This window comes from Oncorhynchus keta, chromosome 13, assembly GCF_023373465.1.
Source record: "Oncorhynchus keta strain PuntledgeMale-10-30-2019 chromosome 13, Oket_V2, whole genome shotgun sequence".
Lineage (NCBI taxonomy): Eukaryota > Metazoa > Chordata > Actinopteri > Salmoniformes > Salmonidae > Oncorhynchus > Oncorhynchus keta.
Window position 1 is genome coordinate 30,895,215 of NC_068433.1, and position 24,708 is coordinate 30,919,922.

At 45.4% G+C, this 24,708-nt stretch overlaps 1 protein-coding gene across 7 annotated transcripts in view; it reads right to left on the reverse strand.

Annotated features, from left to right (window-relative positions):
* Nucleotides 1-10: 10 nt before the first annotated feature.
* LOC118392177 (dynactin subunit 1) overlaps nucleotides 11-24,708 on the reverse strand; it is a 29,143-nt gene continuing 4,445 nt past the window's right edge. For 2 of the 7 annotated variants that reach the window (XM_035783887.2, XM_035783882.2), the window contains exons 3-32: nucleotides 21,326-21,410; nucleotides 20,969-21,000; nucleotides 20,769-20,786; nucleotides 20,068-20,091; nucleotides 19,575-19,628; nucleotides 18,694-18,864; nucleotides 18,352-18,375; nucleotides 17,754-17,951; nucleotides 17,333-17,537; nucleotides 13,811-13,889; nucleotides 13,509-13,668; nucleotides 10,457-10,561; nucleotides 9,973-10,164; nucleotides 9,626-9,742; nucleotides 9,270-9,422; nucleotides 8,975-9,141; nucleotides 7,531-7,699; nucleotides 7,144-7,212; nucleotides 6,855-6,976; nucleotides 6,684-6,774; nucleotides 6,352-6,513; nucleotides 5,553-5,684; nucleotides 5,246-5,371; nucleotides 4,944-5,086; nucleotides 4,438-4,604; nucleotides 2,076-2,206; nucleotides 1,575-1,773; nucleotides 1,380-1,453; nucleotides 1,174-1,263; nucleotides 11-1,074 (exon numbers count right to left, since the gene is read on the reverse strand). In XM_035783887.2, coding sequence (XP_035639780.1) covers nucleotides 937-1,074; nucleotides 1,174-1,263; nucleotides 1,380-1,453; nucleotides 1,575-1,773; nucleotides 2,076-2,206; nucleotides 4,438-4,604; nucleotides 4,944-5,086; nucleotides 5,246-5,371; nucleotides 5,553-5,684; nucleotides 6,352-6,513; nucleotides 6,684-6,774; nucleotides 6,855-6,976; nucleotides 7,144-7,212; nucleotides 7,531-7,699; nucleotides 8,975-9,141; nucleotides 9,270-9,422; nucleotides 9,626-9,742; nucleotides 9,973-10,164; nucleotides 10,457-10,561; nucleotides 13,509-13,668; nucleotides 13,811-13,889; nucleotides 17,333-17,537; nucleotides 17,754-17,951; nucleotides 18,352-18,375; nucleotides 18,694-18,864; nucleotides 19,575-19,628; nucleotides 20,068-20,091; nucleotides 20,769-20,786; nucleotides 20,969-21,000; nucleotides 21,326-21,410 — 3,597 coding nt within the window. In that variant the 3' untranslated portion in view covers nucleotides 11-936. The remainder of the gene's footprint in view (nucleotides 1,075-1,173; nucleotides 1,264-1,379; nucleotides 1,454-1,574; nucleotides 1,774-2,075; nucleotides 2,207-4,437; nucleotides 4,605-4,943; nucleotides 5,087-5,245; nucleotides 5,372-5,552; nucleotides 5,685-6,351; nucleotides 6,514-6,683; nucleotides 6,775-6,854; nucleotides 6,977-7,143; nucleotides 7,213-7,530; nucleotides 7,700-8,974; nucleotides 9,142-9,269; nucleotides 9,423-9,625; nucleotides 9,743-9,972; nucleotides 10,165-10,456; nucleotides 10,562-13,508; nucleotides 13,669-13,810; nucleotides 13,890-17,332; nucleotides 17,538-17,753; nucleotides 17,952-18,351; nucleotides 18,376-18,693; nucleotides 18,865-19,574; nucleotides 19,629-20,067; nucleotides 20,092-20,768; nucleotides 20,787-20,968; nucleotides 21,001-21,325; nucleotides 21,411-24,708) is intronic. The other 5 variants (XM_035783883.2, XM_035783884.2, XM_035783885.2 and 2 more) reach the window with 5 other exon arrangements.

Below are 24,708 nucleotides of genomic sequence, written 5' to 3' on the forward strand. Positions count from 1 at the left end.
TACCAAGTAATCAATTTTGTTAGGTAAGAACTTTATTGGTCTGTTTTTGGATACAGGACAGATGGATAGTCACTCAGTCCACAATGAACACTGGAGAGTAGGTATATATGGTTGAAATGTTCTGCACTGAACACGTTATACAGTATCATGGCTTTTGAGATTAGGATGTGGCTAGTGCTGAAAGTTAGACTATTCAGCATTTACAATTCATGTCTTTTCCACCCAGACATACATCTACCATAATGACACACCAACACTATCAGTGAAACCTGGTTGCTGTAGGCATGTCAAACACCCTACATTTCTCAAATTAGCATCCCATCTCAACATAAGTTAAAGGTGTCTGAATTGGAACTTAATTGTCATAGGGTGCCTTGACACCCTGATTTAGAATACATTAGTCTATCTCAAACGGGAATCACACATTAACGTGGCTAAATGGCATTTATTTCAGTGGTGAATTTGCTTGGTCCCGACTGCTGGTTTATACCGGTGTAGATTTAAATAATCACCACAGTACAAAAAAAAAAAGTGCAATGCATGAATAATTGTGCCATCTGCCGTTAACCAATTTCTGCTCCATCTCGCTTGGTGTGCATACATTTTGTTGTTTGTTTCTCCATACTTTTAAATCAATTCTAGAGATGCAACATTTACGAGTCAAGTCGTTTTAAAAAGACTTCTGACAATCATGTAGAACGTGTTGGTAAAGAATAGCAATTACTCTATGTATTATAACTAGACGAGAACACTTGTGTGTCTCTTTGGCATAGATCGGTAATACCTTTTGACCAGGTGGTGTAGTGTAACCGTGTCCTGAGAGAATCTGATGAACAATAGGAAATGGACTGGAACTGAAAACATTTTTTGCATCTGCTGTGATCTGATTGGAGGAGCTTGCTATCACTTGTGGACGCAGGCCAATGGGATGGCATCTTAGGTCATGAGGAGGCGGTGCACTTGCTGCAGGTGCTGCTGTGATAGGACAAGACGGTGCACCTGCTCCTGGCCCTTGGCACATGGGATGGCCACGCGCCCTATGAACACCGTACCCCCCTGCTTCTCCTCCTTGGCCTGAGAGGACAAGAGAAGAACAGGTCAAAGGACAACAAATAAAGTCTTATACCTAAACCAGGTATTTATTTGAGTGCCTACAATGTGTGTGTGTGTTACCTTGACGAAGGAGGAAATGGGGAAGGTGGCAAAGTCAGAGGAGACCTTCGCCCCAGGCTGCTGAGAAACCACATGCTCTGACACTTCACCCTGAGAGAGAGAGATGTGTCCATTTCCATGATAGACAGAGAGATAGGTGGACAAAATCTGTCTGGTGTAGAGAAATACTGATTATTACTAGGGTTGATCATATAAATTCAGGTCACCTTCAGTTTGTCCAGAGCGTCACTCAGAGACTGCAGTCGAGCTGTCTGGTCCAGGAGCTGAGCACTCGCACTCACTGTAGTGGAGAAAGAGACGGTACATATGAGATTTTATTATCTTAACGCAAATACACACGTACTGAAAAACAACGACGCTACACACTCACAACACCCTTCACACACCCACATCCCTCCCACCTGGAGTCTTCCCGGTGATGTCGACCACCTTAACGGCGGCACTCATCTTGAGCAGGGTCCCCAGGAGCTGGTCTGTCTTCCTGTAGAGAGCCCCGTGGAGAGGCCCCTCAGCAGGGGGAGAGGTGGAGGCCTCTCTCAGAGGAAGCTTGGGGACGTGGAGGGGAGGGAGGGAGGCTAACTGGGCTCTCATCTTCTCTGCCTGGAGGAGAGCGATATACAGAGTTATCAATAGAGACAGAGACACAGTCATCAACACAGAGCCAACTACAGTCAAACATACATGCATACATTAAAATGGACAACTAGTGAATATATGTTCCATGGTAAATAGACTTCAGTGAACTACATCAAGAGAAGCATACAACACAGACTTCTGTATGTTTGCAGATCATTGTTCTCATTACTGGTAACAAGAGAAAGAATGAATCCATATTTTGATTAGGACAGTAGAGCTGGCACTAAAAGTGACACACACAAGTCAGTTCCCTGCAGTGTTCTGACCTTCAGTCTGTTGTTCTCGTTCTTCAGGTGTTTGATGCCCAGTCTCTGGGTCTCCACCTGCTGACGGAGGAGAGGGGAGTCCACCACCTGCATCGGCCCAGACAGGCCCCCTGCTCCTGGGGCAACACCCGCTGGAGAGGAGGAAGGGAGGGGTAAGACATTTGTAAATTAAAACAGTCGGAACATATTTAGCAGATTATAAACCCTAATCACATGGCTTTAGGATTGGATGATATTATGATAGTATCATCTATCGAGGATGATTGACAGCCATCGATGGTGATGTGACAGACGATACCACGCCTATTTCAGCTTGACTGTGGCCGAGTCAGGCAAAGCCAGCAGAGAGTTTCATGGGTGACATTGAGCAAATGGCCTTACTTCAAAAAAAGTCAATGAATATTCATATTGTTACTAGATGTAACACGGGTATTTTCAGATTTCGACATTTACAAAATGTTGTGAAAAGTACAGTAAATGTAAAATGCACATAAAATCAACAGTCTTGTATCAGGTCGAACAACTATTGCGTCCTCACCTTTGGTCGGATCATTTCCTCATCATCTCCAAAGTGTTCCCTGTCAATTGCTACCATGGTCATGCATATGCTTTTTATAGTTCTTCTATTAGGAACATTTAACATCACCTTCAGCATTCAAATGTTTGTAAAATAGCTTGCACAAAATTACGCTTTATTAGTTGAGCGACAACCAATGTAATATCGTAGGTTATTTTTTATCAAATGTGCTGTTGAAAATTGTGTTTTACCAGAATAAGAGTAGCATAAGCTACCGCCAGAGATAACTCATCTGGCTCACATGCTGATCGGGGGCACTTACATTCAATTTCATTTTATTGCTGAGGGTGAACCTGAACAATTAGTTTTGGTAGTTTTGCTTGAAACAAAAATCTGTATATTTTAGATATACATGGTAAAGTTGATCATTTCACAACAAGGACAGCAATCACCAAGTCTTGTCCAAACGTAAACTGTCTAAATCATTCGATTATGAGACGGAGTACATCCAAAGTTGTGCTTTATATTCCTTGGCTAGGTTATACCAAATGTTTTAATTCAATCTTGCTCTAACACTTTTTTTTAAATAAAATTACAAATTAATTAGTGGGTGATGTTGATTTCAGATCAAAAGTGTGGGGGGGCGGGTGGTTGGACGAAAATAGCTAACATTTAACAGGCTGACTCATCTGCGTTGCCAAGAGCTAAAATAAAAGTCAGTTCTGTTTGTGACGCAGATCGCGGTGCAAGTCCTGCCTCTCCCATCTCCTCATTGGTTTATAGAAGCAGGTACCCACGTGCCATCTCCTCATTGGTTATACCCACGTGGGTGACTGAAAGACGAACGAGGTCGGTTGCGGTAATGCACCTAATTTATGAAAGTTGCCAATCGCAATATAAAGTCAAGAGAAGAAAAAGCCTAGAAGGAGGAGATATGACTAGAAACTATTCGGTTGACCGTTTTATGTGTGGATTAATTGTCGGAGTAGAGGACCTTGTGCATTTTAGCAACTGCAAGCTAGCTAGCTAAATTGCCATAAATGTTTAATGCTTTTCGACCTGTCCTCAAATTAATGTAATTGGTTCAGAGTTTGTTTTGATATTTTAACCTGTGTGTCGTGATAGCGTTTGGTGTGGGGGGGCAAAATAAATGTATGCACGATGGCGCACGCGCGCAGCCGGTTTGGGTTCCGTGTGGGGTGGTAAGTTTCCCTTATGGCTTAGCTCAGGTGCCTACATACACACACATATCACCTCAGACAGATCCAGCTCATGATCTCCATCAGCAGAAGATTTTAAATTTAGAACGGAAAGCTTGTGTGTGTGTGTATGCAACAAATGTTAGTGCACCGGATTGTACCGCATCGATCCCTTCCTCTAATCAAACCAATCGCATCGCTCATGTAACGTTTCTGAGCCAATGTATCGAGATACGCATCGAATTGTCTTGAAAAGGGAAAGATGCATATCCCCCCCAGACAGGCCACAGCTCCACCAGAATGGAACAGGGCAGGCTACTGGAATATATTTAGCTTCAATAATTTGCTTTGTCAATGTCATGGTAACCCTGTCCCTCCCGTAGCACGCAAGCTCGCTGTCTTAAAAAAAAAAAAAAAATACAAATTACATTCGTATTTGACATTTTTGGGATGGCCGCTGGGAGGGGATAATATAGTCTATCAGGTGATTTTCTAAGTACAAACTCACGACTAAAGTTGATTTCATCCAAAAACCCACATGGCTTTTTACATGTCAATCTTCTGAAAAAGCTTCATCAGAATGTGCGTGATGGTATAATGTGAGGTATAAAGGCGTGTGAGGTATCAAAAGACTCATGAGACTCACCTCCGGCGGTTCCTGAGACGATGGATGCGATGCCAGAGGCAGGCGGGGCCCTGAGGCCCTCAATGGTCACCTTTGACTGGTTGGAGAGACGCTGCTTCAGCTCTGCTTTCTCTGCCTCCAGCTGGTCGATGTCTGCCTGCAGGGCGTCCATGGTTTCCTCAAACTCCCTGGGTTGGGGAGGGAGAGTGAGAGAAAAAGAAAACGTAGGTTTTACACAAATACTTGATCAATGTAATACATTCACTATGTGAATTAAAATAATGTCCTCTCCTGGCTCTACAGCAGGCAACGATGTGAAAATATGCCATCTCTCCACCAAACAGACTATCTACCATCTTCACCCCTACTCCCCTCTTACGTCTCCCATATGTTGATCTGAAAGGCACTGGGATATGAGAAAGCTAAATTCTTTGCACACAACTATACACAGACAGAAGTGTCCTGATTCTAGAACATCCTCCTTCCTTGCTTAATAGTCCCACAGCCACCGCGTTCCCCAGTCCTACTTCTCTTTCTTCTTGAGCAGGGCGAGGGTCTCATCCAGTTTGGTCTGGATCTTCTCCACACGTTCGTCTGCATCTTTAGTGGACGTATCCAGCTTCTTCTCTAGCAGGCTGAGACGGACGTGGGCCTCACTCAACTCCTCTCCCTGGGTTAGAGAGACAGGGAGAGTGTGCGGGTGTTAATGTGAGAGATGGTGAGTGCATGCGAGGGAAAAATGTGTGTGTATAAGAAAAAGTGCAAGGATGAGAATAACCGTGTGTATCTTTGTGTGTGCGCGAGTTAGAAAGGAGAGACATGTCCGTACTTTGATCTTCAGGGACTTCTTGAGCTCCTTGATGACAGTGTCTCTGTCCTCCAGTTTGACTCCCAGACCCTCTGCGTCAGTGATCTCTGCCCTGAGGGCCACTGCACGAGCCTCTACCGGGGGAGTCTATGCAGGGAGGGGGAGACAGGAAGGGGATGAACTGTGAATGTCAATTAAACGAGGGGCAAACGTGCTACAGACGTAGTGTTCTTAGTTTTGAAAAGGCTAGAAAATGTGAAGAAATTCAGTCTCCAGCCATACCTCCCGCCTAGTGTCATACTCCCCCCAGCCCTAGTCCCGTACATACCTTTCCCTGTGGTCGCTCGGCGTCATACTCTCCCTCCTGCATGGCGGTAGCCATCTTGTTCATGGTGGAGATGACAGAGCTGCAGGACTGACGCAGACACTCATGGGGATTCAGGCCATGGGACCCATACACCTGGAGAGGAGGGAGAGACAGTCAGAGTGTTTGAAGGGGTCAGTTTGAGCAAGACAGAATCACTATTCTTGATCAGAAAGTAGTTCTTTGGGATGTAAGGTGATATTTTCTGTTTATTATTATTATTGTAATTTCACCCCATTTCTCTCCAATTTCGTGATACACAATTGGTAGCTACGCTCTTGTCTCATCGCTGCAACTCGCCAACCAGCTCGGGAAAGGCGAAGGTCCACCAAAACATGACCCGCCGAGCCACGCTGCTTCTTCACACACTGTTCCCTTAACCAGGTAGCCAGCCGCACCAATGTGCCAGAGGAAACACCTTTCGACTGAAGTCAGGCTGCAGGAGCCCGGACCGCCACAAGGAGTCGCTAGAGCGCAATGAGACAATGAAAGTCCCCCGGCCAAACTTTCTCCTAATCTGGACGGTGCTGGGCCAATTGTGCGCCGCCCTATGGGGCTCCAGGTCACGGATCAAACCCCAGACTGTAGTGGCACCTCAGATCTGCAATGCATTGCCTTAGACCGCTGCGCCACTCAGGAGTCCCTCAAGGGGATTTTTAATATTAGATCAATGATTCTGTGCAATCCAACTGCAATGTAGTCAATCGCAAACATGCAATGATCAGTCTATACTCAATCTATATTCAGTATATGGTCACAGTACCTGTTCAACAGCCTTGAAGGCCACGTCCTCCAGTTTGAGGGTGTTGAGCCCCTCCTGTTCTCCTAGAGGGGCGACCATCTGCGCCCCCGCCGCAGCTACCTCCTGGAGCACGGCAACCACCCGAGTCAGCTGACGCCTGCAGTCCGTTAGAGGCTCTGACACCTGGCATTGGTCCACAGAACTGTCAGTCAAATTCTCATGCAGTAGTCCCGGTTCCACAAATGCAAAGTTGAGTTGCATTACTGTACTTTATGAGCTACTGTAAATACTTGGCCCAGGGCTAAAACTTCCCAACCTAAACATAAGACCTAAGCATAGCACTCGGCACATACCGGTGCGCCAAAGGCCAGAGCGGCGGGCACCCCTGGCACGTCGGTCCCTGGCATCCTGCGTCTGATCTTCTTGCAGAACTGTTTGATGTCGCTGCAGGGGGTAAATGACAAAAGTATAAATTGAGATAAATTGATCTACATAGAAATTACATATTAAGTATTGTATTCGACCTGCAGGATGTGTCTAGGTCCTTCAGCAGGATGTTCAGGTCAGCCCCCTCTTGCCCCGGCTGCAGGAAGGCCCTGAGACGCACCACCTCCGCACCCATACAGTCCAATGCACTCTGGATGAACTGGAGGTCAGAGTTCAGAGGTCAAATTCGGTTCAGTGTTATAACTGATTTTATGTAAGATATGTTTGTAATAGGCTACAAGGGTATTTTCTTATTTTAAATATAGTCTTTCTAGCAATTATATAATAAAATGTAATTGCGCTTTTGTTGATGAAGGATGGTTGTACCTTGATGTGATCAGCCAGCTGCACGGTGCAATCTTCAGTCTGATCAGCCAGGTGGATGCTGTACAGTTGCTGCAAAATAAAAACAGATTAGTCAATGAGTGGCTTACAAGGCCTTACTCATAGCATTGATTAACTTGATAGTATGTCAGTGCTGGGGTGTGCGAGTTGAGAGAATGAGCACAATTGAGTGGACAGAGCGTGTGGAGTGTTCTGTCAAGAGTGGCCAAATAATGGTATGGTGAAGCAATAGTACGTCTTGGTCCTAGCGCTTTCTCAAGAGTGTACAGCATGTGCGGTCAATTGTGTGTTATATATTGAGTGTCAACAAGAGTTTGTGTGTGAAGTGTGTGTTCTCTGTTGCGAGTGTTCAGGGTGTGTATTGCGTACCTGGTAGTACTTGATGGCCTTGGTGAGAGGCTCCACGTGTACAGTCTCATCCAGCTGGTCTTTGTGCAGCAGGTCTATAAAGAAGTCTAGAGAACGCTCATGGACACTCATCTCTGAGTAGAGAGTCCCCATCCGCTTATACACCTCCACACTGCAGCAGTTCAGAGATCTGAGGGAGAGGGGAGAGAAAAGGAAATGTATGAACTTCCTGATTTGGCCTCGTTTTCAGTAAGAAATTAAGTGGCCATGATTGGAGCCAAACAAGGGATGTCTTGGGGGGGGGTTAATGTGGGTCTCTCATGTGTGTTCGCACGTGGCAAGCGTTTGTCCATTCACTCTGCCAAAACAGTACAAAGTCATTCACCCATTTAGATAACTTACCAGGTCTTGTGTCTTGAAGTCACCTAGGCTAGCTAGTGCTAGTCAACTTTTCTCACCAATTAGTTTCAGCTGGCTGGTGTGCAACCGTGGTAAAGATGGTTTGGCATTGGATAGCCTATCTCTGTGGCTAGTTATGGATCGTAAATAAATGAACAATGTAAATGTTACACATCTTAGTTCTCATTAAATGCTATTAATATTTGTATATACGCATTTCTACAATGCATAGTTGGTTTGAGGTTTTTAAGTTATTGAAATTTGGAGCTATCAACCTTTTAATATATTGTCCAATATTGTGTAATTTACTGATGGTCCCCAACTAACCCCATGGGGATATCGAATGTCAAACCAAATTGACCGTGGACATTAAGATCGGGCCGTGTGCAGCTGCACTCCAAATTGATACTTACTTGGGTGCTGCCAGCTGTGTGCAGGATTGAAATAAACCCAACCCAAGAAAAACTGTTACGTTACCCTTCATTCCGTGACATGCCCTTTTTTCCTATCATGCAAATCTGTTTTGGACGAGGCCGACTTCATGACCAAAATGATCCTATTTACACGTTGTAGTCCATTTTACACTAGAATAAATGTTTCTGACTCAGATGCTACATAGGCCATTTTCAAAACAAGAAGTTGCTTTTTTTTAGGGGCATTCGCTCTTTCAAGAACATGGCACTCCTTGATTTCCCCTTGCTCGATTATCATTAGATGTACACTATTGGAAAACAAGTGTGATCAGGCAGGCGAGAGAGACAAAGCAACCACTTCAATATGCTGTTACTATTTTAGAAGTATAAGTGGGATTATAAACTGGGTGGTTCGAGCCCTGAATGCTGATTGGCTGACAGCCGTGGTATATCAGACAGTATTCCACAGGTATGACAAAAAAAATATTTGTACTGCTCTAATTACATTGGTAACCTGTTGATAATAGCAATAAGGCACCTCTGGGGATTTCGGTATATGACCAATATACCACAGCTAAGGGCTGTATCCAGGCATTCAGTTTTGCCCTTAGCCGTGGTATATTGACCATATTGCTTAATTCGATCCTCCTTACTGTTCATATTTGTGCAGCGTGGCCTGTAGCAGGGTTAGAGAATACACCAGTCCAGAGGCAAAGCTGAGTTGTTCTCCAGGTGGTCCTCTCATCTTCATCCCAGTCCTCTCCACTGGGTTACCATTCAGATCAAACTTCTCTTGGGCCTGCTTGCTGATCAACTCAGCCTACAGAGAGGGAGGAACACACACATTAGGCACACTCACACACAGTAAGAACCTTAAATACTCACACATTCCGTCAAATTCTGAGCTTGTAATACTAATCAACTGGAACACACAGACGCACACAATACCTTGCAAATGAGTCTTGGTATGAGCAAGAGCACCAGAATACAGTCGTGGTCTCCTCCATGACGCAGGAAGGAGTCGGGCATGAAGGAGGTGAGGAGAGACACCTGTCGGTTGGCCTGGCCCACCTCCATCTTTCTCAGCTCCATCTCGATGGCCTGGGGAGACAAACGTGAATAGGATAAACATGTTATTTGTTGTTGCAATGGTAGAATCTCACACATCCTGAGATAATAGGCCTTTAAACTACTACATTCACTGATAAATATCTGATGTAAAAAAAAATCAAAAAACAGTGATCTGGTGGTCCCTGTAAAGGAACCACTGCACTAAAATGTATGTGTGTGGCACACTTTCTTACCTTGGCGTAGGCCTTGGTCTCAGCAAACTTGATCTTGAAGTCAAACAGCTCAGCAGGAGGCTGTTGGACCTGCTCTGCATTGGCATTCTGAGCAATGGTCAGCTCCCTGTTGGTATCCTACACACACAATTCATATACAAATAACCAAAATAAACCAGTCAGCTAACAAGACCTTTGCCATTTTGCCTAAAGGCTGATGTATTCAGGATGTCAGTAAAACCCTGACTGAGGCAAAGAAGTTCACAGAATCGTTTTTTTAAACTATTAACAACAATAGTGTTAAGTGTCCTTCTCCCGATTGCATGTTGTATGACACTACACCGAAACAATGAATTCAAACTCTATACCTGTAGGCTGGTGGTGAGCTCGCGATACTTGTTGATGGTCTGCTGATAGTCAGCCACTGTCTCCTGAGCGGCCTCCACCCTCTTCTGGGCCTCTCGCACCCTGGCCCCGTTCAAGTCCAGCTGCTCCCTCAGCTCCATCTCAGTCTCCCTGCTGTTCTCCTGCAGCTCGTCATTCATCTCGTTGATCGCTTCCTGGAATGGGTCAGAGGTGGAAGAGGTGTCTTGTGTGGTGGTGTGGGGAGTATTGAGTGGACAGGGTTCAAACACAAAGGGGTGTATCTCGGTCTCTAAAACAGTGTCCTTACCAATATAGTGTGTGCACATCAGGGGCATAGCGTTGACAGAGTTGGTTATTCAAAACATACCAACAGAGTTGGTATGGGTGTGTGAACTCAAATCACTGACTACTCAAACCATACAAAGTAACAGGGTTGACATTGATATTAAGGTAACAGGGTTGACAGGAGTATTGATTTGAACTCACCAGGTCTGTGACAGTCTCTCTGAGCTCTCTGACTTTCTCCTCCAGGTCCAGATTCCTCTCAGTCAGAGTCTCCACCATCTCCTCTGCCCCGAGAGCAGCATCAACCTAGGACACAAATACGTATGATGCAAAGCTCTTAAAAGCAACCGAGGCATATACAAAAATAAATTATACACATACAGATGAGAGTAATCAGAAGTGACACTAGCATAGAAAAACGTCCTATGTTGTTCATGGAGATCATTAGGTAACCTCAACCTGCTTCATCACCTCAAGTAGTATACAGTGCATTCGGGAAAGTATTCAGCCCCGTTGACCTTTTCCATATTTATGTTACAGCTTTATCCTAAAAATCGATTAAATAAAAAATGTTCCTCAATCTACACACAATAGGTGAAAATAGGTTTTTAGAAATTTTGGCAAATATATTAAAAGTTAAAAAACCTTATTTAAGTATTCAGACCCTTTGCTATGAGACTAGAAATGTAGCTCAGGTGTATCCTGTTTCCAATGATCATCCTTGAAATGTTTCTACAACTTGATTGGTCAACTCAATTGATTGGGTAGATTCATTGGACATGATTTGGAAAGGCACACACCTGTCTATATAAGATCCCACTGTTGACAGTGCATGTCAGACCAAAACCAAGCCATGAGGTCAAAGGAATTGTCCATAGAGCTCCGAGACAGGATTGTCTCGAGGCACAGATCTGTGGAAGGGTACCAAAATTGTTTTGCAGCATTGAAAGTCCACGAACAACAGTGGCCGCCAACATTCTTAAATGGAAGATGTTTGAAAACACCAAACTCTTCCTAGAGCTGGCCACTCAGCCAAGCTGAGCAATCAGGGGGAGAAGGGCCTTCGTCAGGGAGGTGACCAAGAACCTGATGGTCACTCTGACAGAGTTCTAGAATTCCTCAGTGGAACCTTCCAGAAGGACAACCTTCTGCAGCACTTCGCAAATCAGGCCTTTATGGTAGAGTGGCCAGACAGAATCCACTGCTCAGTACATGACAGCCCGGTTGGAGTTTGCCAAACAAGATTGAACTATTTGGCCTGAATACCAAGCTTTGTGTCTGGAGGAAACCTGGACCATCTGTACGGTGAAGCAGCATCATGTTGTGGGGATGTTTTTCAGTGGCAAGGATCGAGGGACAGATGAACGATGATGAAGTCCTGAACGCTCTGGAGCAGGTTCTCAGACTGAGCACACAGCCAAGACAACGTGTCTTCGGGACAATTCTCTGAATGTCCTTGAGCCAGAGCCCGGACTTGAACCCTATCAAACATCTCTGGAGAGACCTGAAAATAGCTGTGCGGCGACACTCCCCATCCAACCTTTATTTAACTAGGCAAGTCAGTTAAGCACAAATTCTTATTTTCAATGAAGGCCTAGGAACAGTGGGTTAACTGCCTGTTCAGGGGCAGAACGACAGCTCGGGGATTTGAACTTACAACCTTCCGGTTACTAATCCAACGCTCTAACCACTAGGCTACCCTGCCGCTCGAGAGGATCTGCATGCAGAATGGGAGAAACTTGTAGCGTCATACCCAAGACTCAAGGCTGTAATCGCTGCTAAAAATGCTTCAACAAAATACTGAGTAAAGGACACTTATTTAAATGTGATATCAGTACATTGTTTATACATTTGGAAAAATATCTAAACCTGTTTTTGCTTTGTCATTATGGGGTACTGTGTGTAGATTGAGAGAAATAACCATTTAATCAATTTTAAGGCTGTAACATAACAAAATGGGGAGAAGGTATAGGGGTCTGGGGGTCTATAGGGGTCTGAATACTTTCCGAATGCACGCACACTCAAAAGTTTGGGTCACTTAGAAAAGCACATTTGTTGTCCATTAAAATAACATACAATTGAACAGAAATATAGTGTAGACATTAACAATGTTGTAAATGACTATTGTAGCTGGAAACGGCAGATTTCTTATGGAATATCTACATAGGCGTAAAGAGGCCCATTACCGGCAACCATCACTCCTGTGTTCGAATGGCACGTTGTGTTAGCTAATCCAAGTTTATAATTTTAAAAGGCTAATTGATCATTAGAAAACCCTTTTGCAATTATGTTAGCACAGCTGAAAACTGTTCTGATTAAAGAAGCAATAAAACTGGCCTTCTTTAGACTAGTTAAGTATCTGGAGCATCAGCATTTGTGGGCTCGATTACAGGCTCAAAATGGCCAGAAACAAAGACCTTTCTCATGAAACTCGCAGTCTATTCTTGTTCTGAGAAATGAAGGCTATTCCATGCGAGAAATGGCCAAGAAACTGAAGATCTCGTGCAACGCTGTGTACTACTCCCTTCACAGAACAGCTCAAACGGTCTCTAACCAGAATAGAGTGGGAGGCCCCGGTGCACAACTGAGCAAGAGAACAAGTGCATTAGTGTCTAGTTTGAGAAACAGACACCTCACAAGTCCTCAACTGGCAGCTTCATTAAATAGCACCCAAAAAAACAGCTCTGGGTCTTCCATTCCTGTGGCGATCCTCATGAAAGCCAGTTTCATCATAGTGCTTAGTGGTTTTTGCGACTGCACTTGAAGAATCTTTCAAAGTTCTTGACATTTTCCGGATCGACTGAGCTTCCTGTCTTAATGATAAACTGTCCTTTCTCTTTGCTTACTTCAGCTGTTCCTGCCATAATATGGACTTGGTCTTTTACCAAATGGGGTTATCTTTTGTATACCACCTCTACCTTCCACAAATTAACCGCTTACAAGGCAAACCTGTTAATTGAAATGCATTCCAGGAGACTACCTCATGAAGCTGGTTGAGAGAATGCCAAGAGTGTGCAAAGCCATCATCAAGGCAAACGGTGGCTACTTTGAAGAATCTCAAATATAAAATACATTTTGATTTGTTTATCCCTTTTTTGGTTACAACATGATTCCATCTGTTATTTTGTAGTGTTGATGCCTTGACTATTATTCTACAATGTAGACAATGGTAAAAAGAAAAGAAAAACCATGGACTGAGAAGGTGTCCAAATGTTTGACTGGTACTAAAATATAAATAAACTGGCTGACTAACCTGCTCCTTCAGCTCATCAATGGTGGCCTCAGCCTGCTTCATCTCCTCCTGTAGCTTCTCCTTCTGGGTCCTCAGAGTCTCCAGCTCTCCATTCTTCTTCTCCATCTGCTTCTGGAGCTTCACATGCTCCTGCTTCTCAGAGGAAGACAGGTCACGCATCCTGGGAGGAGAGATAGTTATGTAAAAGCTCAAACCAAAGGATAGAAATGATGGATTGGTTTTCTGGACACACATTAAATTGAATCCTGGAGTAAAATGCATGTTCAAGGGAGATGGGTGTGTTTTTTTTTAAACACACTCACCTGACCAGAGCCTCTTTCAGTCTGCTGTTCTGCTCCTCCAGCTGCTTGACATGGTAACTGGAGGCAGCTCCATCAGAACCTGGTGAAGAAATGCAGTTAGGTTGTCTCAACTTGCCAAGCAATACTGGATAAATCCTCTTAAAGAATAGCTACTTTGTTTGTTTGTCTAAGGAAGTCTCAAGGTTTTGCTCACCTGAGGTAAAGCATCTCATGATAAGCTGTAGACCACACTATGTATTGTTCGTAGCTGTCTACATACCACCACAGACCAATGCTGGCACTAAAACCGCACTCAATGAACTGTATACCACCATAAGCAAAGAGGAAAACGCTCATCCAGAGGCGGCGCTCATAGTGGCTGGGGACTTTGATGCAAGGAAACTTAAATATATTTTTCCTCATTTCTATCAGCATGTTATATGTGCAACCAGAGGGGGAAAAAATTCAAGACCACCTTTACTCCACACACTGACGCATACAAAGCTCTCCCTGCCCTCCATTTGGCAAATCTAACCATAATTCTATCCTCCTGATTCCTGCTTACAAGCAAAAATTTTAAAAAGGAAGCACTAGTGACTTGGTCAATAAAAAAGTGGTCAGATGAAGCAGATACTAAACTACCGGACTGTTTTGCGAGCACAATCTGGAATATGTTCCGGGATTCTTCCGATAGCATTGAGGAGTACACCACATCAGTCACTGGCTTTATCAATAAGTGCATCGAGGACGTAATCCCCACAAATGTTGTACGTATATGCCCCAACCAGAAGCCATGGATTACAGGCAACATTCAAACTGAGCTAAAGGGTAGAGCTACCGCTTTCAGGAGCGGTACTTATAAGAAATCCCGCTATGCCCTCCGACGAACCATCAAACAGGCAAATCGTCAATACAGGACTAAGATTGAATCGTACTACACCGGCTCCGACGCTCGTTGGATGTGGCAGGGCTTGCAAACCATTACAGACTACAAAAGGGAAGCACTGCCGAGAGCTGCCCAGTGACACAAGACTACCAGATTAGCTCAATTACTTCTATGCTCGCGTCGGGGCAAGTAACACTGAAAAATGCATGAGAGCATCAGCTGTTCCGGACGACTGTGTGATCACGCTCTCCGCAGCCGATGTGGATGTTGGCCTGTTTAAAGGTCTTAATCAAAAGTCCACCTGGCCATGCTCCTGCTCCAGTTTCAACTGACCTGAGCCCTAGGACCGTGCCCCAGGACTACCTGACATGAAGGCTCCTTGCTGTCCCCAGTCCACCTGACTGTGCTGCTGCTCCAGTTTCAACTGTTCTGCCTTATTATTATTCGACCATGCTGGTCATTTATGAACATTTGAACATCTTGGTCATGTTCTGTTATAATCTCTACCCGGCACAGCCAGAAGAGGACTGGCCACCCCACATAGCCCGGTTCCTCTCTAGGTTTCTTCCTAGGTTTTGGCCTTTCTAGGGAGTTTTTCCTAGCCACCGTGCTTTTACACCTGCATTGTTTGCTGTTTGGGGTTTTAGGCTGGGTTTCTGTACAGCACTTTGAGATATCAGCTGATGTACGAAGGGCTATATAAATAAATTTGATTTGATTTGATTTGAAAAGGCCGCAGGGCCAGACAAATTACCAGGACGTGTACTCCGAGCATGCGCTGACCAACTGGCAAGTGTCTTCACTGACATCTGTAATACCAACATGTTTCAAGCAGCACACCATAGTTCCTGTGCCCAAGAACACTAAGGTAACCTGCCTAAATGACTACCGACCCTTAGCACTCACGTCTGTATCCATGAAATGCTTTGAAAGGCTGGCCATGGCTCACAGCTACACCAGAAACCCTAGACCACTCCAATTTGCATACCGCACCAACAGATCCACAGATGATGCCATCTCTACTGTACTCCACACTGCCCTTTCACACATGGACAAAAGGAACACCTATGTGAGAATACTATTCATTGACAACAGCTCAGCGTTCAACACCATAGTGCCCTCAAAGCTCATCACTAAGCTAAGGACCCTGGGATTAAACACCACCCTCTGCAATTGGATCCTGGCCTTCCTGACGGGCCACCCTCAGGTGGTGAGGGTAGGTAACAACACATCCGCCATGCTGATCCTCAACACGGGGGCCCCTCAGGGGTGCGTGCAAAGTCCCCTCCTATACTCCCTGTTCACTCATGATTGCACGGCTAGGCACGAATCCAACACCATCATTAAGTTTGCTGATTAATACAGTGGTAGGCCTGATCACCGACAACAATGAGACAGCCTATAGGGAGGAAATCAGAGACCTGACTGTGTGGTGCAAGGACAACAACCTCTCCCTCAACGTGACCAAGACAAAGGAGATGATTGTGGACTACAGGAAAAGGAGGACCGAGCACTCCCCCATTCTCAACGACGAGGCTGTAGTGGAGCAGGTTGAGATCTTCAAGTTCCTTGCCATCCACATCACCAACAAAATAACATGGTCCAAGCACACCAAGACAGTCGTGAAGAGGGCACAACAAAACCTATTCCCCCTCAGGAGACTGAAAAGATTTGGCATGGGTCCTCAAAAGGTTCTACAGCTGCACCATCGAGGGCATCCGGACGGGTTGCATCACTCCCTGGTATGGCAACTGCTCGGTCTCCAACTGCAAGGCACTATAGAGGGTAGTGCGAACGGCCCAGTACATAACTGGACCAAGCTTCCTGCCATCCAGGACCTCTATACCAGGCGGTGTCAGAGGAAGGCCCTAAAAATTGTCAAAAAGACTCCAGCCACCCTAGTTATAGACTGTTCTCTCTGCTACCGCACGGCAAGCGGTACCGGAGTACCAAGTCTAGGTCCAAGAAGCTTCTAAACAGCTTCTACCCCCAAGCCATAAGACTCCTGAACAGCTAAATCGAATGGGTACCCAGACTATTTGCATTGCCTCCCCCCACACTGCTGCTACTCTCTGTTATTATCTATGTAAAGTCACTTTAATAACTCTCCCTACTGTACATATTACCTCAATTACCTTGACACCAGTGCCCTAGCACATTGACTCTACCGGTACCCCCTGTATATTTCCCCACCATTGTTATTTACCGCTGCTCTTGAATTATTTGTTATTCTTATCTCTTACTTTTTGGAGGGTATTTTCTAAAAACTTGTTTAAGGGCTTGTAAGTAAGCATTTCACTGTGTTGTATTCAGTGCATGTGACAAATATGATTTAAAAATGACAAATTATTTGTTTCTTAGGAAAAAAATAAAAATACATTTGAGTAGCTACTCAATAATCCCTGTAGTAAAAAGGGATTGACATTAAGTTCCAGGAAGAACGAAACGCCATAAATTTAGCAATTGTTCACACCAACACACTACTAGTGAATACTGACCTTTCTCCTCAACCTCACAATCAGAATTGTATTACTTCCAAATTTGGTAACATTAGCCATAAGGTCCATTCAATCCAAACAACTTTATTTTCCCCCTTAAGAGTAGGTCAACATGCTACCAATCAATTAACATTACCACCCTGTAGAGTGAACTCTGACCTTTCTCCTCGACCTCGTGTTTGATGATCTCCAGGTCCATGGTGAGCTCCTCCACCTTCTCCTTCAGTGACTCCACCTCCACCTGCAAGCTCTCCGACCGCTCCTCGGCCATCTCCTTGTCCAGTGTGGCCATCTCGATGGCGTCCGCCGTGTCTGACATCTCCTCCATGTAGCGGTCCTTAGACTCCAGGGCCTCCCGAGCATCCTGAATGACGAGAGTTGACATCAGTAATCTCACTTCACATACAAGACAATTACATCAGTTACCCTATAAGAAAAATAAGAATTTCTGCCAAATAGAATATCATGTTTTACTGTTCATTGAAAATGTTTCTTATCTAATAGGGAAAGTGGACAGGTACCCATAAAGAGACATCAACGTGATTTATTCATTTCTATGGTGGGTACTATTACTTGTTACCTTCTTGGCCTCCTTGAGTTGTTTCTGCAGGTCGGCCTGCTGCTCCTGCATCTTGGTCTTCCATTCCTGCAGCTGCTCCAGCTGGATCTTGTACTTCTCCAGCTCCTTCAGCTTGACCTTGTCCTCTGCCCGCTTCATCTTCAGGGTCTCCAGCTTCTCCTCTAGATCCTTCACCTGACCTCGCAGAGACTCCTCCTCCTGGGGGAAGAACAGAATAAAGAAGTGGAAAGAGCGAGGCAAGAGGGAGGTGCACACAGAGAATCACTTCATGTTGATGTGTGGTCAATTTGGAAAGGCATTTTTAACAACGAGAGAGGGGATAGTTGACATCTCAGAGAGTGACTGGAGTCTAAAGCACCCGCATATAAAACCCCCACATAGCTCAAATACATGCTCCCACCACCAAGGACCATCGTTACAGTGACACAGTTCCACTGACATGAAACTAAAGATGGAAACTCTGCCCTCTGTGGGCACATTGGGGAAGTGCAGTAGTAGTGAGGTTGAGGAGAAGCACTCTTCTGAAACACCCTGTGAACTCAGTCAAACAACATGCCCAGGCCAGATCTACGCATGCGTCCAGGTAATGTTACCCTACCTGCTTCGCTACGGGAGGCTCAGCCTGTTTACAATGGCAACATGAATAGAACAGTCAACAGATGATATGACAAATGAGGAAACAATGGATTGAGGTGATACCTTGGCCTTAGATTAGTGTTCCCCAACTCTGGTTCTGGAGAGCTTCAGTTAAGGCAGGCTTTTGTTCCAGCCCAGCACTAAAAACATCCATCAACTTATCAAAGTCATAATGACTATTTGACTATGGTGTTTTCTTGCTGTGCTAGAACAAAAGCCTACACACAGTACATACACAGAAACAGAATTGGTGTACACTACCTTAGCTAATGATCTGATTGGCTAGGGTGGGTTGTGGACTGACCTTGCTAGGGGTGGCAGGGGGAGGAGCACCGGGCGTGGTGGGGGTGCCGCTGGGCAGGGGGACAACGGGAGCCCCCAGTGCACCCTTGGAAGACAGGCTGCCCTCACTGACATCCTCCCTGGAAAGAGAGCTGGACAGACCAGAGGCCGGGGTGGCTAAGACTCGGGGGGTCTGGGGAGGGGAAGAGTAGGGGGGCAGGGAGAGATGGAGAAAAGATAGAAAGAGAAAAGGGAGAGAACAGGAAGGAATCGAGAAATAAAAGTAAAACGCATGTAAAAGAGAAAACAACATCCGTGAGACAGTACCATTACCTGTTAATCCCAGTGATCATAGAGGAAACAGACTGCCACCCAGAACACAGGTACATAGCCTGGTCCTAGATCCATTTGCTGTTATTTGCCCATAAGGAGTTGGTCAAGAGAGCAGAAACAGACTGGCACGCAGGCTAAGAACAGACAAACAAACCCAGGTGAACTAAGGTCAACCCATGGTAAAGTGAACCGGTCATAGTGAGTCAACACACCTGGCACACAGGTGATAGAACGCCACACCCAGTGCCATATAAGTCTCCCCTTACAGTACTGATCTGGCCTACACTAAAAAGTATCAACTGTCCTTGAAGGAACTGGCACAGGTTTACTGAACTATATGGAAAAAGGTGAACTCTGGTTGTAGATGGTTGCTAAACTACAGCAGCAAGTTACTATTTCCCTTTTGTGGGAACTTGGTTTCAAAAACAAACTATATACACGCTGTAGTCATTCCAGTTATTGTAGGGATTTTGACCATTGACCAATGACCAGAAAAACCAGAGTTCACCCCTCCAGGATGTGAGTTGGTCTCTCCCTGGGGGAGGGGGTGGTTTGAGGCCTGGAACGTACCATGAGGAGGGAGGGGAGGGAGCTGGAGGAGGAGAGGCGATCAGGAGTGTTCAACTGTTGTTGTGTGTGATAAAGTAGACTCTGTTAGGGCTCGAAGAACTGTCTGCTGCTGTGATCTCTCTTCCTGTGGGCATTCTCTACATATCAACTTTACACACTACTACACCCACATTCTATAGTTAGGCCGATGCAGATACACATACACACACTCCATGTAGTGTGTGTGAAATACTGCATGTTAATTATTGGCTACTATCAGATTAGACCTATATGATGTACACTGTAGCAGGAATATCGCACACTGAACATAATTTATAGACTGTAGATGACCTTCTGCATTCCTAATCTGTTACATTCCTACAACATCCATATCTAAGAGCTATAACCCATGTTTCATTTCATGTGATACACAAAATTACAGACAGGTGAACTCTTCCCTCTTAGTACCCCTGTTACCTCACTGAATGCCTCTGCCTGATGTTCAAAGGCTCACCTTGGTACTACGGCGGGTTACGAACTGGAGGAGGGTGGGTAGAGGCGGAGGAGAGGATAGAGGACACATACACAGATAGACATACATAGGCCCAGCAGAGTACGCGAGGGCAGCAAATAGCAGTACGAGAGGAGCAGAAATACACAGGGTTAAGATTAGTCTACACACAGAGATATCACTCTTACAGGCAGGATTACTACTGTGTGTTACTGGATTAACCACTTAAGTCTTTATGCAAGTATGTACTGACCATAACTACTGTGTTCAAAATCTGAAGACATACTGTAATAGATTCGTGGGTGAAGTTGATTTTTAAAAGTATATGAAATTAGTTCAAATTCAAAACCCAAGTGATGTGCAGGCACAAACACGGCGCATCACAATGCAAGCAAGCATACACTTGTCTCAGAAAGGTTCACCAAAAAATAAAATCTAAAAACAATGTGCGTAACAGCCCAAAAATGTGAAATCATGCTCCCAAATGTCTCAAGAAATCAAAGGGGAAAAATGAGCACACAAAATGTCCATGTAAAACAGTTGAGGTATAAACTGCGAAAGACAAACTACAGAAAATATATTACTGTTGAGCACAAATATAACCCAGAATAGATCAATTCTAAATAAATAAAAAGTGTTGGAAAAGAAAACGTGACAAGCAAGCACCATGGCAAGGCAGATGAGCACAGTTTAAATATCTATACCTTCTTGGGAATGGGCATCTGTAACGGTATTCGGGGGGGAAAGGAGAGGGAGAGAGAGAAGTAGGGGAAAGGGAGGACAATCACTTGAAAAAGGAGAAATGGGAGGAGGGAGGGGAAGAAGAGAGGGACGGGGTATAAATCAGCACAAGGGCACAAATCATTCTAAAACAACCCATATATTGACTGTATTGTTACTGCACCTGTTTGACTGATTTCGGAGTCTCAGGAATGTCTGGGGGGGAAAAAAAGATTTATCTCAAACTCATTCTAGTTTACAAACTACTTATAAATGCTTTTTTGGTATCATCAATGTAAAGTTTTACAGTGTAGTCTTATGAGTGGAGCATACGAGGAACACCAGGGTCAGTATTCACAGTCTATATACGAGTGCTGATCTAGGATCAGGTCCCCTCTGTCCATGTAATCTTACTAATAATCATTTGAAAAGGCAAAACTGATCCTAGATCACACTCCTGCTCTGAGACGCTGTATGAGCATGGGTCCAGAACCTGTAGGAGGCCTAAATGACAGTATAAAAGCTTTGTTATCCAGCTCACCTTTCTGCTTGGGCAGGAACTTGGCAGTGGCCGCCTCTGGGGTGTCTGGAGAGGTGGCACTGGATCCATCTTCCACTAGCTGGATCTGACAAAGATAAAGAGCGAGAGAGATGCTCAATACGTCAGTCCACCACAGAGTGTGTGTTTGTGAATACTATTGTTCCAATGCAAGTAGTTTATGCCCACTAAAATGAATGTCTCGTCATCAAATATCTTCTCTTCCCCTTATGCGTGAGTGCGTGCATCTGCATTGGAGTGCATACAGTGCATTCGGAAAGTATTCAGAACCCTGCTGTTTAATTATTTGTTACTTTTTCTATTTTTTACTTATCACTTTTTTTTCTTAACTTCTTAAAGCATCGTTGGTTAAGGGCTTGTACGTAAGCATTTCACTGTAAGGTCTACACCTGTGACAAATATGACAAATAAAATTAGATTTTTTTCCACATTGTTACTTTACAACCTTATTCTAAAATGGATCAAATAATTCCCCGCCCCTATCTACAAACAATACCCCATAATGACCAAGCAAAAAAAAAAATGAAATATCACATTTACATAAGTATTCAGACTTTACTCAGTACTTTGATGAAACACCTTTGGCAGCAATTACAGCCATTGGTCTTCTTGGGTATGACACTACAAGCTTGGCACACCTATATTTGGGCAGTTTCTCCCAGTATTCTCTGCAGAAGCTCTGTCAGGTTGGATGGGGAGCGTCGCAGCACAGCTATTTTCAGATCTCTCCAGAGATGTTTGATCGGGTTCAAGTCCAGGCTCTGGCTGGGCCACTCAAGGACATTTAGAGACTTGTCCCGATGCAACTCCTACATTGTCTTGGCTGTGAACCTTTGCCCCAGTCTGAGGTCCTGATCGCTCTGGAGAAGGTTTTCATCTGTACTGGATCTCTGACTAGTCTCCTAGTCCCTGCCGCTAAAAAAACATACCCACAGCATGATGCTGCCACCACCATGTTTCGCGTAGGGGTGGTGCCAGAACAGGGCTCCGGGCAGCCGAGCGGAAATGGAGGAAAACTCGCCTCCCTGCGGACCTGGCATCCTTTCACTCCCTCCTCTCTACATTTTCCTCCTCTGTCTCTGCTGCTAAAGCCACTTTCTACCATTCTAAATTCCAAGCATCTGCCTCTAACCCTAGGAAGCTCTTTGCCACCTTCTCCTCCCTCCTGAATCCTCCCCCCCCCCCTCCTCCCCTCTCTGCAGGTGACTTCGTCAACCATTTTGAAAAGAAGGTCGACGACATCCGATCCTCGTTTGCTAAGTCAAACGACACCGCTGGTTCTGCTCACACTGCCCTACCCTATGCTCTGACCTCTTTCTCCCCTCTCTCTCCAGATGAAATCTTGCGTCTTGTGACGGCCGGCCGCCCAACAACCTGCCCGCTTGACCCTATCCCCTCCTCTCTTCTCCAGACCATTTCCGGAGACCTTCTCCCTTACCTCACCTCGCTCATCAACTCATCCCTGACCGCTGGCTACGTCCCTCCCGTCTTCAAGAGAGCGAGAGTTGCACCCCTTCTGAAAAAACCTACACTCGATCCCTCCGATGTCAACAACTACAGACCAGTATCCCTTCTCTCTTTTCTCTCCAAAACTCTTGAGCGTGCCGTCCTTGGCCAGCTCTACCGCTATCTCTCTCAGAATGACCTTCTTGATCCAAATCAGTCAGGTTTCAAGACTAGTCATTCAACTGAGACTGCTCTTCTCTGTATCACGGAGGCGCTCCGCACTGCTAAAGCTAACTCTCTCTCCTCTGCTCTCATCCTTCTAGACCTATCGGCTGCCTTCGATACTGTGAACCATCAGATCCTCCTCTCCACCCTCTCCGAGTTGGGCATCTCCGGCGCGGCCCACGCTTGGATTGCGTCCTACCTGACAGGTCGCTCCTACCAGGTGGCGTGGCGAGAATCTGTCTCCTCACCACGCGCTCTCACCACTGGTGTCCCCCAGGGCTCTGTTCTAGGCCCTCTCTTATTCTCGCTATACACCAAGTCACTTGGCTCTGTCATAACCTCACATGGTCTCTCCTATCATTGCTATGCAGACGACACACAATTAATCTTCTCCTTTCCCCCTTCTGATGACCAGGTGGCGAATCGCATCTCTGCATGTCTGGCAGACATATCAGTGTGGATGACGGATCACCACCTCAAGCTGAACCTCAGCAAGACGGAGCTCCTCTTCCTCCCGGGGAAGGACTGCCCGTTCCATGATCTCGCCATCACGGTTGACAACTCCATTGTGTCCTCCTCCCAGAGCGCTAAGAACCTTGGCGTGATCCTGGACAACACCCTGACGTTCTCAACTAACATCAAGGCGGTGTCCCGTTCCTGTAGGTTCATGCTCTACAACATCCGCAGAGTACGACCCTGCCTCACACAGGAAGCGGCGCAGGTCCTAATCCAGGCACTTGTCATCTCCCGTCTTGATTACTGCAACTCGCTGTTGGCTGGGCTCCCTGCCTGTGCCATTAAACCCCTACAACTCATCCAGAACGCCGCAGCCCGTCTGGTGTTCAACCTTCCCAAGTTCTCTCACGTCACCCCGCTCCTCCGCTCTCTCCACTGGCTTCCAGTTGAAGCTCGCATCCGCTACAAGACCATGGTGCTTGCCTACGGAGCTGTGAGGGGAACGGCACCTCAGTACCTCCAAGCTCTGATCAGGCCCTACACCCAAACAAGGGCACTGCGTTCATCCACCTCTGGCCTGCTCGCCTCCCTACCACTGAGGAAGTACAGTTCCCGCTCAGCCCAGTCAAAACTGTTCGCTGCTCTGGCCCCCAATGGTGGAACAAACTCCCCACGACGCCAGGACAGCGGAGTCAATCACCACCTTCCGGAGACACCTGAAACCCCACCTCTTCAAGGAATACCTAGGATAGGGTAAGTAAGGGTAAGTAATCCTTCTCACCCCCCTTCTCCCCCAAAAAAGATTTAGATGCAAGTGGCTGTTCCACTGGATGTCATAAGGTGTATGCACCAATTTGTAAGTCGCTCTGGATAAGAGCGTCTGCTAAATGACTTAAATGTAATGTAAATGTGCCAGGTTTCCTGCACTGTCAAGGGTGGGACCATATAGACAGGTGTGTAACCTCAATGTCCAATCAATTGAATGTACTACAGCTGGACTCCAAGTTGTAGAAACATATAAAGGATGACCAATGGAAACAGGATGCACCTGAGCTCAATTTCGAGTCTCATAGCAAAGGGTCTGAATACTTATGTAAATAAAGGGATTTCTGTTTTTAATTTTTAATAAATTTGATGACAGTTCTAAAAAACTTTTTCGATTTGTCATTATTGGGTATTGTGTGTAGATTGATGAGGACAAACAATTTAAATCAATTTTAGAATAAGGCTGTAACGTA